The 18,579-nt window shown below is 34.3% G+C and overlaps 1 protein-coding gene across 1 annotated transcript; it reads right to left on the reverse strand.

Moving 5' to 3' along the window:
• Positions 1–16,518: 16,518 nt before the first annotated feature.
• LOC142524790 (protein DETOXIFICATION 49-like) lies at positions 16,519–18,356 on the reverse strand. Its single transcript, XM_075628885.1, has one exon. The coding sequence runs from the start codon at positions 18,326–18,328 to the stop codon at positions 16,685–16,687; it is 1,644 nt and encodes a 547-aa protein (XP_075485000.1). The 5' UTR covers positions 18,329–18,356; the 3' UTR covers positions 16,519–16,684.
• Positions 18,357–18,579: the final 223 nt, after the last annotated feature.

An 18,579-nucleotide genomic window follows, 5' to 3' on the forward strand; every position in this document is an offset into this window, starting at 1 on the left:
CTATTCTCTTTCACAAATGAATTGTAGCTTCTCACAGCTCTCTCCCTTAAAACCAATTAGGTTTTCACCTTTTATAGTATTCGAGGAGCCCCACTTTTCTTCTTACATTTTTCCAATGTCATTTGTTTTTTTTATTTTACCTATTTTAATTAGGTATCGCACCAGGACCAAAAAAGAATTCCTCCATCTTCACATTTGTTATGCCCGAGTATTTTAGCTTCCCGTGTCACACCTAGTCTGTGGAAAATTACCACTAGGGTACGTCCTTGGCCATATTATTCTCATTGTTCCTGCCACGAAATTTATCGCCGCCCCAGCACAAAGAGTTCTGTCTCGCTTCTCATAATAAACATTCATGAGATTCCGTCTTTTTCTCTACACTTAATCACAACCGACTGATTAGTGGCTACAGTGCACCAAAACTTGAATTAAATGCAAATCTAGAGCCTATGGACTAAAGTAGCCTATTTAAGTGTGTAAAATTGGCAACTATCAAATACAATCGTATTTTATCATGAGGAGGACAATTATGTCTCGTGATACCCCATGGATGAGAGCCCATCAAGATCTGGCCCAAACCCCCGGCCCATATCTAAGGCCCACAGGTGAAGGGCCCATGACAAGCCCAGGTATTCTCCTATAAATACCAGGTTTGAGCGTACGATATTTCATTCACTATATTGTTTTCAGCAGCACCCTTAGCTGCTCCCCCTTATATCCTCAGTCACTGACTTGAGCGTCGGAGGGGCTACGCCAGGACACCCTCCTGGCCCCCTCTTAACGGTCTTTTTCGTGATTTCAGGCTCAGGATCATTTCAAAACCCTGCGTCTGTACTAGTGACACTTGCTGGGAGCGGACCCTAAATTTCCCGTGAGTATCATCTCACATGACCAGAACAATTTTTTTTTCTCATCTAGAGTTTGTATTACTAATTATATTTTTCTCCAATTTATTTTTAGGCTACTTCACTAATTTAGTCAATAAATCTAACTTATTTGATATTTATGGAATTAACTACGTTGTTGTATTATATTTATAATTCATTAACTATTTGTAATTATTTATTTTCTTAATACTAATAGATGGACCTTTCTTACATTTACTAACCTAAGGACCCAAGAGTTTTGACTGTCCAATTTATTCCCATAGTCCAATCTCTCGATCCACCATTTCCTTGGCCCAATCTCATTAGGTTCCCAACTTCCTCAATGTGTAATTAATATATTTGAGCAAGATAAGTGTAATAATTAATTAATATACGATGTAAATTGGATAGCTCGGACTCTTTAATTTGTTGTTCACCTGAAAATAAATAAACATATTAAAAATCTCAGAATAAAATATAAAAAGCATGATAAATTGGACCATTTTCAGTCTTAAAATACCATTGTTCTTAATTAACTAACACAAGTTCATTACTTTTATTAGAATATGTCTCTTGTGAGACGGTCTTACGAATCTTTATCTGTGAGACGGGTCAATCCTATCGATATTCACAATAAAAGTAATAATCTTAGCATAAAAAGTAATATTTTTTCATGGATGACTCAAATAAGAGATTCGTCTCACAAAATACGACCCGTGAGACTGTCTGACACAAGTTTTTGCCCTTTTATTATTGATGTAGAAAAAAAAGAATGTTACCTAAAATGATGGAATCCGTTAACAGTCAATCTGGCTAGTCAGCAAATCTTGGGGGTCAGATATTACTCCAACAATTACCAATAAGCAAATTTTGTGGGTCGTCCCTTGCGACACGAACAAATTTAGAGCTCTCGGGTATACCTAATGGAAAAACTCCGATTTTCTCTAAATAAAAAAAAAAGAGATTTTAAAGTGTAAAATGAGAACTTACCTCCACTTTGAGAGACTTGACCTATTTATATGATTTTTAAATTAAGGAGTTGCCCTACATGAGCCTAGTTCAAGTTTACTGGCTTTTAGTGAAGGAGCACATAATTAATTAAATACAAATTAAACTTAATTTAATTACCATGAATAGTATTACTGATTTCTTACTGCAAGTATATGATGTCAAGTTTTAGTATTATGTTAAATATGGATACCATCCCACTGAGAATGAATAATTTAATCTTACGCCGAGTAAAAAAAAAAATCAAATATTAGATTTATATTATAAAATAAAATAGAAACAGATGATCAACTATCCATTATGATTAATTTCCATCAAAGTCTATATCATAAATTTTTCTAGTGTATTATTCAAGAATTCTCAATCTTTTCTACTCCCTTTCCAAGCGATAATTATAAAGTTATGACTTAATGTTGAGTCTAATATCCCTATTTAAAATTAAATATCAAATAATATAAATTACACAATAAATTTTGTTACGACTTCAATAGAGTTACTTATCTCCCGAACTCCATAAATACAAAGATGTATTTTTCTATTGTTGTATTCAAAATCCCTTCTCCCAAGTTATATATTTCAAATATATATAATGATTCAATTAATGAATGCAAAACAATTCAAGAAAAAAACAAATGAAAAAAAATCAAGATATATAAATCAAAAAATTAAATCATAGTTTCAACTCAAGCCAGATCGTCCCTTTGGGCAATAGAATTAGTTCATGACATAATTAAATAAAACATAAATCATGTTCTTGAACATGATTAAAAGATTTAGGGGAAGGAAAATAAAACAAAGATAAATGTCGCTTCTTTGTTCCATATGTTGTGTTTTCCATCTTCGTGCCAAGTGTTTCCTCTTCTCTCGATCTTCCCACTCTTTTTTCTTGTGTGTTCTAATGTGATATACCCTTTTCTGATCTTGGTATCTGACTCTTCCAGCCTTTTAAAACCGTCCACAATTCTTGAAACACCCCAAGGTGGGAGTTTCTACTTGTCAAAACTCGAACAATCCAATTTTTGCACGACTCCAGGTGCTCGGGAGCCAATAACAGGTTGCTGAGGCGCCTGTTTATTCTTTCTGGATATCACTTCTACGAGACTTTGGCGCTTGGGCGCCTGAATTTTTGCATTATGGGGCTGAGGAGCCGATGTTCGGCGCTGAGGTGCCTGTTTCGCGTAATTTCTCATTTTTTCTTTCAATAACCGACACTGAAGTGTCTCTTGCTAGGCGCCTAGCCACCTGATACTCGATCATTGCACTGTTTTGATTTTTCAAATTCCTTCTAGTCTTATCTTTTCAGTCTCTCTCTCCTCAACCATCCAAACATATCTTTATCGGTTTTTTTGTTTTTATCTCTGTAAACACGAAAAACCATAAAACACATAATATTGTCCCAAACTGGCATAATCCAAATGAATTCACATCACAATTTAAGTGCAAAACTCATACTTATCAAACCGCTTAAACTTGAACTTTTGTTAGTCCCACACAAAATAAAAGAAAATCAAAACAAAGACCAACGTAGAACAAATGAAGAGATTAGGAATAACAAATTGAGTCATGGAATAATTTAATTATTATTGGCCTCATGGATAAAACATTCAATCAATTGTATCTCACAACAATTCAAGAGTTCACGTATATGTATTGCCAATCTCATTTACCCACTCTAATGCTAGGGTGGATTCACACTACTTGCTCACTTCACATATTCATGAGTTCTTCAACTTAAGTTTCAAACCACAATTCACCACATTTGATTAAAGAGATATTTAAGATTTGTGTGCCAAATTGTACTTCAATGTCGTTAGAAATTTAGACGTGTATGCGTAAATGATCATATCTATACTGGTTAACGATGTTTATCAAATATCAATCGAATTAAATTTCGCAACTCTTTTCCACTAGTATATTGGATAAATATGACTGGGTTAATAAGTCTTTTATGCTTGTGACGATAGGTTATGGCTCGTGACTACAATAATAAATGAGAATTCAAAAATGAGTGAAAATAACTGATATCATCATATGTTACATTTCCTCATCTTTCAGTCACCTCTTTTTATCGAATTATCATCATTCTCTGCCCCTACTTCCTTATTATTTCATTAGCACATCATAAAACACATTTTTCTCCTTTTTTCCTTCGTCAATCAAACTATTTTTTTTTTTTTTGAGTTTCCTTCTTTTCTTATCAACTTTCTCGACTTCTCCAATTTTCTTATATTTTATCATGATCATATAAGAGTTGTCGAAAATTCAAGAGCACTAAATGGACTTATTTTTCTCAAACTTTAGGTAAGAGTTAGTGTATGAGCTGAAAAATTTTAGGTAGTTGATATGAGATTCATAAATAATACGAATGAAGTTTTATTGTATACATTTGGCACATTTCATGGACACTAGGGATAATTATGATGTATTTGGTAGGCTCGAAAAATTCAAACGGTTCAAAAGATTTTTTAAATCATTTTTAATTAAGTCACATATTATCCAATTGTCCTTCGAAGAGTGCTACAACAAGTTCTAGATTACTTTCAACCAATACAATTAACTCATACAGACTGGTCATGCGTAATTCTACAAATTAATCGCTTTCTAAAGTAAACATGGAATAATTTCACACATCTAATTTTATTCAACTTTAGGTTCAAGGGGCTATCAAATGATAAAATAAGCAATGCAAGAGAACCCAATATTTTGGGACCATTCCAAGTGATTGAGAATATCAATGACAATGCATACCGATTGGACTTATCAAATGAGTATAATGTAACTAAAACTTCTAATGTAAGTCATTTATCGTTTTTTGATGTAGGTGATGATTGATTTTTGAGGACAAATCATTTTGAAAAAAGAAATGATGATGTGATAGTAGATAATCAATACCTAAAAAAACACGACATTTGCTAGCATTATTGGAAGGGCCAATAACAAGGGGGCAAAGCAAAAAGTTTAAGGAAGCTCTTCAAGGACTAGTGGTGAACCACCAAAAATTTCCTATTAATGTATCGTTATTCGGTTATATCTAGTCTTGTGTTGAAAACCAAGTGTTTCTCATTTGATGCATGTGGCTTTCCGTGGTTTTCAAGCGATGCTAAAAACTTGTTGCATGATTTCTTGCCATAAGTATATGATGTCAAATTTAGTACTCGGTTAAGTATGTATATCGTACCACATAGAATGAATAATTTAATTTTATACTAAGTACTGTAATTAAAATAATCTTAACATTATTTAGAAAATCAATTATGAGATATATGTATAAAAAAAAATTGAAACATATTTATCAAATATCAACAAATTTCACTTGACAATCCACTATGGTTAATTCCTATCAAAGTCTATATCATAAATTCTTCTAGTTATTAGCTAAAAATTCTCAATCTTTTCTACTCTCTTTTTCAAGCGATAAGTGGAAATTTATTAATTAATATCGATTCTAATCCTATTAAAAGTCAAATATCAAATAATATAAATCGTACAATAATTCTTATTATGATTTTAGTGGAGTTATAGGTCTTCCGAACTCCATAAACACCAAAAATGTACTTTTTTATGATTTTATTCAAAATCCCCTCTCCTGATCCCGGGTGATATCTTTCAAATAAATATAACGATTCAATTAATGATCAAGTAATTGAACACAAACAATTCAAGAAAAGACAAATAAAAAAAACCAATAATGAAGATATTTAAATTAAAAAAATTAACCATAGTTTCAACTCAAGCGACATCGTCTCTCTAGAAAATATAATCAGTTCACGAAGGAGTTAAATAAAACATAAAGCATGTTCTTGAACAACATTAACAGATTCAAGGAAAGAAAAATAAAACAAAATTATATATCGCTTCTATGTCCCCGGATGTTGCGTTGTCCGTCTTCATGTCAAGTGTTTCATCAATTTTCGATCTCTCCTCTCTCTTGATCGTCCATATCTCTTTTCTTGTGTGTTCTCGTGTGATATCCTCTTTTCTTATCTAGATTCTTAAAACGCCCCAAGATGAGAGTTTCCTACTTATCAAAACTCGAACAGTCCAGTTTCTGCATGACTCATGTGTTTAGGCACCTATAACAGCCCTTCCCATCCTTCCCATCTCCATATATACCTCCCATATCCATATATACCCAAGTATGCTCTACGGTTTGATTCATTTACACATTACTATCACTCAACACTATTTTCTTGCATTCTAAGTTCTTTTTTAGCACAGACTTATGTTAGAGTAGACGTCTTGTAAGTCAACTGTTGGCTAGAGAATTTATTGACTCAGTTGTAATAAACAATCTTTATTTTAATATAATTCATTATTTCATGGTTTATTATTTCTTTGTCTATATACTAATGTGATCAACATAGATAAAGACCTTGATTATACTTTAATAAAAATGAATCGTAATTCGATGTTAAAACTCATTTGTAAACATTGTGTAATATAAATTCATTCCTAGTCGATTCAGCCGCCTAAAACATGGATAAATATCGCTTGACCTCGATACTAGCATATGTGATGTTGTGTACCACATTTCTTGGTAAGGGCATATAGATGTTCAAACATGTAGATGGGTAGTCATATGATGATTATACCGAACTGCCCTCTCCCTAGGACTTTCCAAGTGGTTATCATTCATCGAGAGGATAAGTCCGTGGTTATGATTGTACACCATTAGTCCTTATGAGCCGGGACAACACTGAGGCTCTATATACTAGGGTTGTGCTTTGACTCGTTTACCGACTCCAGGAGGGTCATAAGGTGGCGATATTGGGTATAGTTGTGACACATGTAGGAGCCAGTACATTGTAGTCAGCAATTCATTGCTCACCTACGTGTGAGGCCCGGGATCGAAGAGGGCGCTGGGTGATCGCCGGTGCCATGAGGTTGCACGGACAATGAGCGGCTCCTGGCAGGCTTCTAGGTGGAGGGAACATGAATGAACCCATCCCACACCGGAATGAGAGGGATTCCGAGACTGTTCAATGTAATGGACTGTACAGTTGCAGAGGGCTTAAAAGATTTGATATGTACTACTCATATCACGAAGGTGCATCTTCTTTTCGGTAGCTCATTACATAAGAACTCCAAAGTTAAGCGTGCAGACTTGATACAATTAGTTATGGTTGACTTCGACATCATTCTAGGAATGAATTGGTTAGCCAGAAACAATGCATTAGTGGACTGTAAAGGGAAAAGAGTTAAGCTCCGAGCCCCAAATCAAGAAGAGATCGTGTATCATGGTAAATCCAAGGAACGGAAATCACTCCTTTCCGCTTCCCAAGCATGGAAAGCCATGAAGTCCGGGGAAGATATCTATCTAGCAATGGTTAGCGAAGTGCAAGAAGAAGTCGAACTGAAGATAGAAGACATCCCAATAGTATGTGTGTTCCCGGATGTTTTTCCAGAAGAACTCCCAGGGACAATCCCGGACCGCGAAGTTGAATTCGAAATTAATCTAATTCCTGGTGCAACACCAATTTCGAAAGCACCTTACAGGATGGCGCCAGCTGAACTCAAAGAGTTAAAGGAAAAACTCCAAGAACTGCTGGAAAAAAAGCAAGTTCGACCGAGTGTGTCCCCATGGGGAGCACCAGTACTCTTCGTGAAGAAGAAAAACGGGAGTATGAGATTGTGCATTGATTATAAAGAACTGAACAAGATCACTATCAAGAACAGGTACCCTCTACCGAGGATAGACGACCTATTTGATCAATTTAAGGGAGCCGCAGTCTTTTCTAAACTGGATCTGAGGACTGGTTACCACCAACTGAAGGTCAGAGCTGAAGATATCCCCAAAACAGCCTTTCGGACAAGATATGGGCACTATGAGTTAACGGTGATGCCTTTTGGGCTGACCAATGCACCTGCAGCCTTCATGGACCTAATGAACAGAGTATTCAAACCATTTCTGGACCGATTCATAGTGGTGTTTATTGACAACATCCTCTTCTATTCTTCCAACTTGAAATAGCATGAAGAACACCTCCGCCTTGCACTACAGACTCTGAGAGAGAAGGAGCTCTATGCTAAGTTTAAGAAATATGAGTTCTGGCTAAAGAGTGTATCCTTTTCAGGACATGTGATCTCTGAAGCAGGAGTATCAGTGGACCCCAAGAAATTTGAGGCAATTACAGAATGGCCAAAGCCTAAAAACGTCAAAGATATCAGGAGCTTTCTTGGATTGACCGGTTATTACAGGAAGTTCGTCGAAGGTTTTTCTTCAATTGCCATACCACTGACTAAACTCACTCAAAAGAATTCCAAGTTCGTCTGGGACGAAGGTTGCGAGAAAAGTTTTCAGACATTAAAAGAAAAGCTCGCATCCACGCCAGTACTAATCTTACCCACTGAAGATAAGGAATTCACCATCTACAGTGACGCTTCTAAGGAAGGTCTGGGATGGGGCGTTACAGTTGGTATCAGAGCCGACCTCTCTAAGTACGGTGTGGTTCGAGGACGAACCAAGCGGAAGCTGATGGGCATGTGAGGCCCGGGATCGAAGAGGGCGGGGGGTGATCGCCGGTGCCATGAGGTTGCACGGACAATGAGCGACTCCTGGCAGGCTTCTAGGTGGAAGGAACATGAATGAACCGATCCCACACCGGAATGAGAGGGATTCCGAGATTGTTCAATGTAATGGACTGTACAGTTGAAGAGGGCTTAAAAGATTTGATATGTACTACTCATATCACGAAGGTGCATCTTCTTTTCGGTAGCTCATTACATAAGAACTCCAATGTTAAGCGTGCTTGACTTGGGTCAATTTTGGGATGGGTGACCTCCTGGGAAGTTTCCTAGGGTGCGTGTGAGTGAGGACATAAGTACGCTGGAAAGACTCGTCTTGGTACAGTGAGGACAGTCGTCGAATCTGTGGCGTACACTACGAGTGTGGATATCATGTGTGAACTAATGAAATAATAGAGTGCATGGAATCTCTGGTCAGAGTATGAGATGTACGTTAGAAAAGGAGTTCTCTAATTGTGCATGCGATGCCACAATTTATTCTCAAAGATGTGTCACACAGTTATCGAATTTTTATGCAAGCCTCGATGAACCAATGGTTGCAGATTCGATCGTGATATATGAGATGAAGGGACCATACTATACATTAATAATAACCGACTAGTTGTTGCAGGCACTATCAGTGATACCTAGGGAATCATGGGGCGATGCTATTAGACGCTCTTACCATGATTCGATGAGTTTAATCAGAAATATGAATTCTGACATTCTCATTTTCAAATGGTGATACATAGAATGAGGCAAATTAGGGTAAGCCCGAATAAATGATTATGTTCTGAATCACAAAGAGTTGTGAACCCACAGGTAGTTGTATCCTTGAACCATTGAGGGTCACACAAATATTGGATTATTTTGTCCCCGTTGACATAATAAATTCAAGGAGTTGAATTTATATAAAATATTGAGATAATAAATTCAAGGAGTTTAATTTATAGAAAACATTGAGAAATAAATTCAAGGTGTTGAATTTATAACTATTAAATTTTGGAGGTGATAAATTCAAGGAGTTGAATTTATAATTTAAATATTAAATTCAAATGTTGAATTTATAAAAGATTTAAATTAAATGTAATGGATATATGTATAATCGGCTTGTAGGAGTACAAGACCAATATACATATTATTAAATTTCTTAATTGGACTTTAACAAATCGGCTTGTAGGAGTACAAGACCAATATACATATTATTAAAGTTCTTAATTGAACTTTAACATATTAATTAATTAATTAAACTAGTTGGACTAGTGTAATTATTTGATTAAGTCCATTAAGTATTTAATTTAATTAATGGGCCCTAAGCTTATATATATGTGTATTAGGTTTAGGGTTATTTCATTCATTCCAACACATATTTTTCGAAAAACCCTAGCCTCCAAGCCAAGTAATTTTCAAAAATCACCTCCTCCCATTCTCCTTGTTTTCGGCAATCTCTACGCAAAATATCTTCTAATTTTCTAGTGCAAGTTAGAAGATGAACAATTAATTCGGTCGTGAACCTGATTCAAAGATCGAAGAAAGTTCGTATGAATTTACAACAAGAGCTACGTCCACTAATACCAGAGTAGTGGGAGCCGAATGAATTATTCACTAAAGATATATACTAAACATCATATGTATGTTTATTCAATTCAAATCATACGAGTGTCCAAATATTTTGATTGTCAAAATAAAATAAAAATTTTAAAACTTAAGCACAGCAGGAGTCATGCCGAAAATATTTTCAGCACCCCTTAACTCTCGTTAATTCGTCTTTAGCAGGTCAGCTTGTCCTCATTTACGACCCGAGCCCCAGGGTATTTTTTTTTTACATCAACATTATTTATCACAAATCACCCCTAAATGTTCTCATATGGGTTGTAATATTTCCCAATTAGTTTCATATTAATTGATTTAGTTAATTCTAAAAAAATTATAAAAAATACAATAAAGACATTTACGGGACCACTAGCATTCTTATTTTTCATTAATCCATGATAAGGACAAATATATGCATGTCGATCGTCTGGTGATGGACTCACTTTTCAACAAAGTACAGTTTTATATGATGAAGGTTAGACCCCAAATTGGACACGGAATCATTATTTTTCTCGCATGCAAGAAAAGGAACACCACATTAGCCGACCTGCTTCCGAAGACGCAACGGCACGTCTCTTGGATTTTTTACTTCAAATGTAGCATTGGCGGCTGTCATGCAAATTAGGAACCAAAATAATTTTCAGGGAACATTTAATTTTATTTCGAGTACATTTACTACGCGTACGTACATCTAGAAAATAACAATAACTAATGTTATTTCTACTCGTTTCTCTAAGTCAATGAACACGAAGCCTCAGACTTTGGAATATGTCAAAAACCAGTACATATTTTTACTAACCAGAGGTGGAAGTGTTCTAATTGCATACGAATTGCAATACATTAAAGATCTGTCTGGGCTGGATGTTAGTCTACAAAAGAAGTAACGCGTAAGCGGCAACGACCGTCGCTCTACCAAAATATATAGCATAGTGAGACATCAACTCAAGTTTAATTATATTCTCCAATTATTCTGAGTTATAACAATGTTTTGACTGCTATGAAAGACATAAAAACCTCAGGTTTTATGGATTTGTAAGAATTATGAACTCCTTTATATATGGCAAAATGGTCCCTTTGAGTTTCAAATGTTAATCATGAGCTGGTGAGTGGTTGGGGTTTCATTATAATGATGTTGATTGAAGATAATGATGTTGATTGAAGATATTTTTTTTGTCGATTAATTTTAATTTAAAGTTTAGTTTTGATGTATTAAATTTTAATTTTGAGCCATTTTAATTCAATTATTTACGTGATTTCGGACAAGTCCTGCAATTTTCGGTGTCATTTAAGTAGTTTTCCGCGCGACATCAATATTTTCCGGTTCCACGCCAACATCAATATAAATAAAAGTAAAAGAATAATAATCAAAGCTGCATTAAAACTAAACTTCAATACTTAGTAAACAAGAATCCCAAATGGACAAGTTAATAGACCCATTTTTTTTCTTTCTAATTTTAATAAAGCTCAATATATCAGTACTCTTATTGGTGCAACAAATGATATGCTGGTGGCTTGTAGTTATAGCATATTTGATGCCGAAGTCTCTAAGTTTTGAATAAGGTCTCGTGTTCGAGATCCAATTTTAACAATCTCGTCCTCAAACTAAAAAACCAAAAGCAAAAACAAAAACCGCTATCATGTGCGAAGTGAAGCTTGATATAGATTTTGTCCGAATTAACACTATTGATAATCCAGTATGGGTTCTAGAAGTAAGGTCATGCTTAAAGGCTCTGGAAAAAAGACCTGGGTATGCTTAGAGTGGAAAAATGACAACCCAGCCCACTGTCTTCGAGAGTGAGCAGTAGAGCCAATCTTCTTCTTTTGAACCGAGCAGGGAGGTCACCTCTGAGGGAAATCCCCCATATAGGAATTGAAGAATAAATAGATTTTTATCATCGAGCTTTAACATTCTACCTACAATAGCACAGGATTCTTCCTTCATCCCTAAAAGGGATTCGTGAACAACTGCAGCAGAGATTCCACAAAAATGTTACGGTATGAATTACTTTATCAAAATCATTGGAAAAAAATACCGTACTTACATATTTTCCAGAAGTCAAAATTGTTGACATTCAAATCGATATTATTATTATTGTTGTTGTTATTATTATTATTGATGTATTTCGGGTAAATCGGGTGAGCAAAGTAGGGGCGATTCACCGGATTGTGATATGATGTTTAGGGAAAATGAGTATGAAGATATATCTTGTGAGAAAAATATATCTCTGTAATCTTAGGCTTCTATCGTGACCTGCAAACAATGAAATGAACTCGTAAATGGGCACCAGAGAAGTATCCGACGTAGCCACTCCGATGCTTAAGTCAGCAGGTGAAGAAGAAAGGTGAAATGGCTTGTATATGTGTGAATATACGTGAGTACTTGAGAATGCAAAAATCCATAATCCGTAAATGAGAAGTATACATGCTATTTATAGTAGGAAATCCCATCATTACCTAGTTTTTAGTGCCATTCTGCTGAGTATGATAAGGCAGCTGTCCATACCCTGCTTCTCATGACTTTTCTAACACGCCAAACTCATGTAGCTCTGACAGATAAGATAGCTCATACTGATGCACTCGAGTGTGACACACATCTCGAGGTAGCCCGGGTAAAAGTTCTCGAGAGCTTGTACGAGTGCCCGGGCTCTTGATTACCCGGAGAAAGAATATCCCGGGCATCACTATGTCCGGCTGCTGAGGAAAGTACTCTGCATTTTGACTATGCTTTAGGCTATCTATTTAGCTTCCCGAGTCATCCATGACCCAAACTCTTATGGGTATCAATTATTATTACTTCATTCTAGTGATAATATTTGACAATAAAAGCAAATAATTAGTGGCCAACACTTTTGACTTAAAATCCATTGGTTTGTATATCTTTGTTCATGGTATCTTGACAATTGCCATCACTTTTGACTTAAAATCCATTTGTATATATCATGATACAGTCATACACAGTCTTTCTGTTTCTTTCTCGTCGTGTGTATAATGTATATACATTTATGGAATAATAACATCTTTTTGCCTTCACCACACAATTTTCCGAATTTGCGAGTATCAATCTAATAGACAAACATTTTGAGACGATACTCTTATATGTATAACCTATGCATCTCTTATATTAAAAAAGATTTGTGACAGATTCATAATCACAACTGATTATGTTGTAAAATTGGAAGAATTCTGTGTTTTTATGCCATTTGTATGCTTCGAATGATAACAATAATATTAAACAATTTTTTTTAAAAAAGTATTATATTCCTAGTTTGCAAAAAGAGACATCAATCAAATCATGAAATTTATATAAAATTCTATATTTCATAAAGTTTTTTAAAAATATATATTTTTATATGATGTTGAGAGTTTGAAAAAGATGTACATTGTTCTATGCATGTGCTAACTGGCATGGCAGTCAATGCTTCTTAGAGAAAATGCAAATAATTGGTAGCCTATAATTATTATTTTTAAAAAGTTCAAATAAAAACTTCAATAAAATTAATAATTTTAATTGGATTTATTTTCATAATACTTATATTATTTTTGTGATAAAATAACATTTTTGATCAATTAACTTTCTCTTTATAATTTTAATCCACTAACTCGTCAAACTTTATCTTGATGTACTTACTTGTAACTTCTGGCGATTTTGATCTGATTGGTGACATGGAGTCGAACGATTCAACCATTTTCAGTGAAATATGTCCACACTTCCGGCAAAATATGACTAAAAAGAAAAAAATAATATTAAATTAAACTCGGGTATTTGATAGACTAATCCCAAAATAATACAAGTTAGTGATCGTAAAGTTTATATTCCCCTTAAAAAAAAAATCATGCTCTTGTAATCTTTTTAAAATTATGTTATCCACCTTTCTTTATTGATATCCAACTTTCTTTATAGTTATCTTTGGAGAGACAACTAGTTCGAAAAACTAGAGGCTGGGGAAGTGCGTAACATGGCTTCTTGGGGTTCACTCACTACTGATTAAATTCCTCCCGTCAATATCGAGAAGTCATATACAACTAATTATTTAACTTCTTATATATATAGATATTAATTAATTTAATATATTTAAAAAAAAGATTAATAATAATTTAAAAAATAACTCCAAGAAAGTCATCGCGGGGACTAATGGGTTCATACAAAACGCAAATTGGTCGTACTGTTCAACAATTTAAAGTGGGGTAAACCGAAGACCGATATCATTTATACGTATTATTTGGCCCTAACAAACTGCAACTACTTGCATTTTGGATTTTAATTCACTAGTTTCGGTATAATAAATTTATTTTTTTGTTATTTCGGTCCAATTTTTTATATAACCAAAGACAAGTTTGCAATTTCATTATTACATCGGTTGAATAAAATTCCCGAGAGTTTACATATATGGGCTTGAACATTCCTCTCATTTGAGCTAATTTTTGAGGTTGAGTTAAGTTCAAATCTCAATCTTAACATATTCTTATATCTTGTGCACTCCTCCTTCACTATTTCGAAAAGTATTATTGATTATTTATAATTGAGGTGTCATAAATCCTCGAAAAATCTTGGAAATTAGAATTTGATGTACTTGAAAATTTTAATTTTTTTGACTCGAGTTCTACTCGAAATGAAGTTCTAGTTTGTGTTCGACTCGAAATATTTGAACCTATTCACGAAGTATTTCTCGGATATTAAGGTTCAAATGAAGGTTCGAAAGTTCGAAACGTTCGAAAGACTCGAAATGTATATATATTTAATATATATTAATAAAATCTCAATACTCGCAATCTATCGAACAAAATAATTTTGACTCGAGTTTGTCTTGAAAAATAGTTTGAACATGTTTGAGTTCGGCTCGAGTTCGATAAATTTGAAGACGAATCAAATATTTATCAATCCGGCTCGAAAAACTCGAGAATCGATTCAATTCATTTACCGTAATTGTGGGGAATGACATATATCAAAAAAGTTAAAGGTAAAATTGAGAGAGCTTCTAAAAATATACAGCACATGCTGCGCAATGTAAAACCATTATCAAATATATGTAATGTTTGAAGTGAAAACACCAACCAATAATCACTTTCGAATCCCAAATTTTGCAATATTTCAAATTTAAGTTTTTGTTAATTTATATAATTACCATGATATATAATATCATATTGTATATATAAATCAATGAAAAAGATTGCATTATATGTATTCATATTAATTTTTTTTTTCATTCAATAAGGTGAAAATCAAAGATTCAAAGCACATAATGGTAGAGAGAAATTATATTTTTCAAGTTTAAATATGTCCCTAAATGCTTTTGATGTATCATTATAATCAAATCTCGTGATTATATTTCATTTCGTCTTTACTTTTAGTGCATGACAATAGCAGTATCGTTTAAACTAATTAATGCATGCGAGCGTAGGCCAATCAAAAAAATCCAATTATGAAGAAGATTTTCTTTAAATGATTATGACTAAGAATTTGATTTGATTTGTCTCACTTTTTGATTACTTTAAGAAAGGAATTAAAGTCATTCAAAATTATAATAAATCTATTGTGAGACATACGGCCTTATATATGTTTATCTTTGAGACTGATCTATCATGTTTATATTTATAATAATAAATATTTTTTATGGATGATCCAAATAAAATTGACTTGTAAGATCGTCTCACAAATTTTTTTAAAATTATAAATATCAGAGTACTCTATGTTGGGATTGCTATATAAGATAATAGAATGCATAGAATTAGTAATTAAATATTAACCGGTTCATCTAATTTTTTGTATTCAGAATAGTGTTTAATAACAAAATAATAATTCATATTTTAAATATCTAATTACTTTTAGCTGCATTTGGAGCGATGAATTTGAAGCCACGTATTTTAAATTCATAATAACAAATATGTAGATTTATTTGGACAAATTCATTTAGTAGTTAATTTCAAATCTCAAACAGTTATTTTTTTAATCATTGTAGTGAATTTCGAATTTATTTTAACATGAAGTTATCTCAAATCATCTTATTAGATACTTCCTCAAATCCAAATCTTCATTGCAAACACTTATATATTTAAATATGTCACCAATTAATAAAATTTTGTTATTTTTGTTTTATATTAATTGATATAGAGCACATGAGATTTTATAGCAAGATGAGTATAATTTTAAAATAAAGTTTTATGAAAACAAAACACCTCACGTTTAATAAATTATGTAAATATAATCTATAATTTATGTCATAATAGAGATAAATTAATGTATTGGTGTAATTTTTAGAATTCTCAAAATAACTTCTTTTTAGCCCCCTTATCTCTTTTCTTTTTTCATAAAAAATTAAATTTATGTAAAAAAAACTCTAAAAAAAACTTTAAAATCAGAAAATTTCAAATTCCTTTTTTAATTTTAATTTCAAATTTTTTTTGACAAGAAAACAATAATATTTATTAAAAAATTGGTTGAACATATAGGCAATGAATGCACAAAGGCTAATAATATATTATTTTCCTTTGTCATATTCCAAAATGTTGTGATCATATTGCCAAACATTTGAATATTCCTACAAAGAAAGCATGCATGTGTGTGGGAAGTTGATTTTTCCACCGACTCAAACTTTACAATATTTCAACAGAAAAAATATAATAAAATAAAATGTTTTTTTTTAAAAAAAATAAATACAATATGATAATAATAATGCGCTAAATAAAAAAATACCCCTAATCTCAAGATTGATTAATTAACACAAGCTCTCCCCCTTCCCCTTGTTTTCTGCTAATATATTTGATTGATCGTTTTCATTAACCTCTTGGTTTTGATCAACAACTGCGTAGTCTCCAGTCAATTCTTGTGCTCTTCGGGCCTCCATTTCCCAATCCGTTCGGAGCAACACGATCATCATTGTGACCATACATGAAGCTTGCGCCGCCAAAAGGCCGAACCAGAGGCCCTCGAAATCCAGTTTACAGTAGAAAGCTAACCCCACAGCCACCGGCATTCCGACCAGATAAAAGCATCCCAAGTTGATGTTTGCTCCGACTTTAGGTCGAGCCGTGCCCCTCAACACCCCGCAGCCCGTCGTCTGCGGGCAGTTCCCCAGCTCGCAGAGTCCAATTATCGGTAAAACGAGAGATGTCAAAGCGATTATCTCTTTATCCTGAGTGAACATTCTGGCCCAGATGTTCCGTATCGATACTACAAAGAACAGGGCGGAGAATCCCAGTATGAAGCTGCCGGAGAGCCCCACAACCGCAGCTAATTTTGCCTTTTCGGGCCTGCGTGCTCCTATCTCATTACCTACTCTTGTTGACACGCTGAAGCTGAGTGAGGATGGGAATATATAGATTAATGCAGTGGTTTGAATCAGTATTCCCATTGATGCAACCGTTGCTTTCGGATTGAGCAACAGCCCACATAGCAAGATCATTATTTCGTACCACCACCATTCGAGACAGACCGAAATGCAGCTTGGAATGGCTAGATTAAGAAGAGGTTTCCAGCCCCTAAAGCATTCAATAGATAATCCTCCCCATGTTCTTTTGTACACTCCAGAAAACAGTATATAGACCAATAATAACAGAACGAGGTTTATATTAGTCCAAACCCCACTTAATGCAACTCCCTTTAAGCCTAAACTAAGCTTCGAAACTAGGAGATAGTTGATAGGTACATGCAAAAGAACCGAAATCGCAGCGCAGAATGTTAGAGGCATGGTTATTGACTGAGTTCTCAGGTAGATTCTTAGCGGATGCAACAAAGCTTGAGCGAACAGATCAGGTAAAGAATAGAACAAATATTCTTGAGCTCGCGTAGCAATTGCTTCATCTTGTCCACATAAAAGGAGAATCTTTTTCATGTTTAACCACATAATAGATATCGGAAATGAAGCGAAAAATAGTAAAAGTAGAGTTCTTTGCAAAGAAAGACCAAGAATCTTGTATTTCTTAGCTCCAAAGGCTTGTCCGCATATGGGCTCCATTCCCATAGCTAAACCGGAGAGGATTGAGTAACCGGTGATGTTAGCGAATCCGACTGCCAACGAACCACCTGCTAAGGCCAAGTCCCCCAACCGTCCTAGGAAGAGCATCGAAATCATCGACCGGGAGTAGAGAAGTAGCCCGGTTAAGATCATCGGTAAGGCTATTTTGGCTATGGAGAGGGATTCTTGAACAACAAGCGAGAGATGAATATTGTTGGGTTTTTGAGGTTGGATTGTTGGTGGTTGGTGGATTGTTGGGGTTTTAGGGATCAAGCAAGTGAACATGTCGGTTTCTTGGGTTTTGGTCGAGCTATGGGGAAGATCCACATCATTGTTTGCTTGTTGATCATTCGATGAATTGGCTTTCATTGTGGGAGGATTATTTGGTGTTGCTTGTTTGCACATTTTAAGTATTTTAAGTGAGAGGGGATGCGCAAGAGTTTGGGGGGATTTGAAAGAGTGTTTGGTGGTGGATATATATAGCGGTATATAATGACTTGGGGCATCGATTATTGGCGGGACACCAACAAATTCTCTGTCAAAAATACAAATAAAATTTTTTACTTTGCTAATTGTAGCATGTGTTATTTGGATTTATAGGAAAGAAATTAAATATCAGGCAACATAACCACCAAAAAATTTAGGCAAAAACTTGC

This window comes from Primulina tabacum, chromosome 14, assembly GCF_025594145.1.
Source record: "Primulina tabacum isolate GXHZ01 chromosome 14, ASM2559414v2, whole genome shotgun sequence".
Lineage (NCBI taxonomy): Eukaryota > Viridiplantae > Streptophyta > Magnoliopsida > Lamiales > Gesneriaceae > Primulina > Primulina tabacum.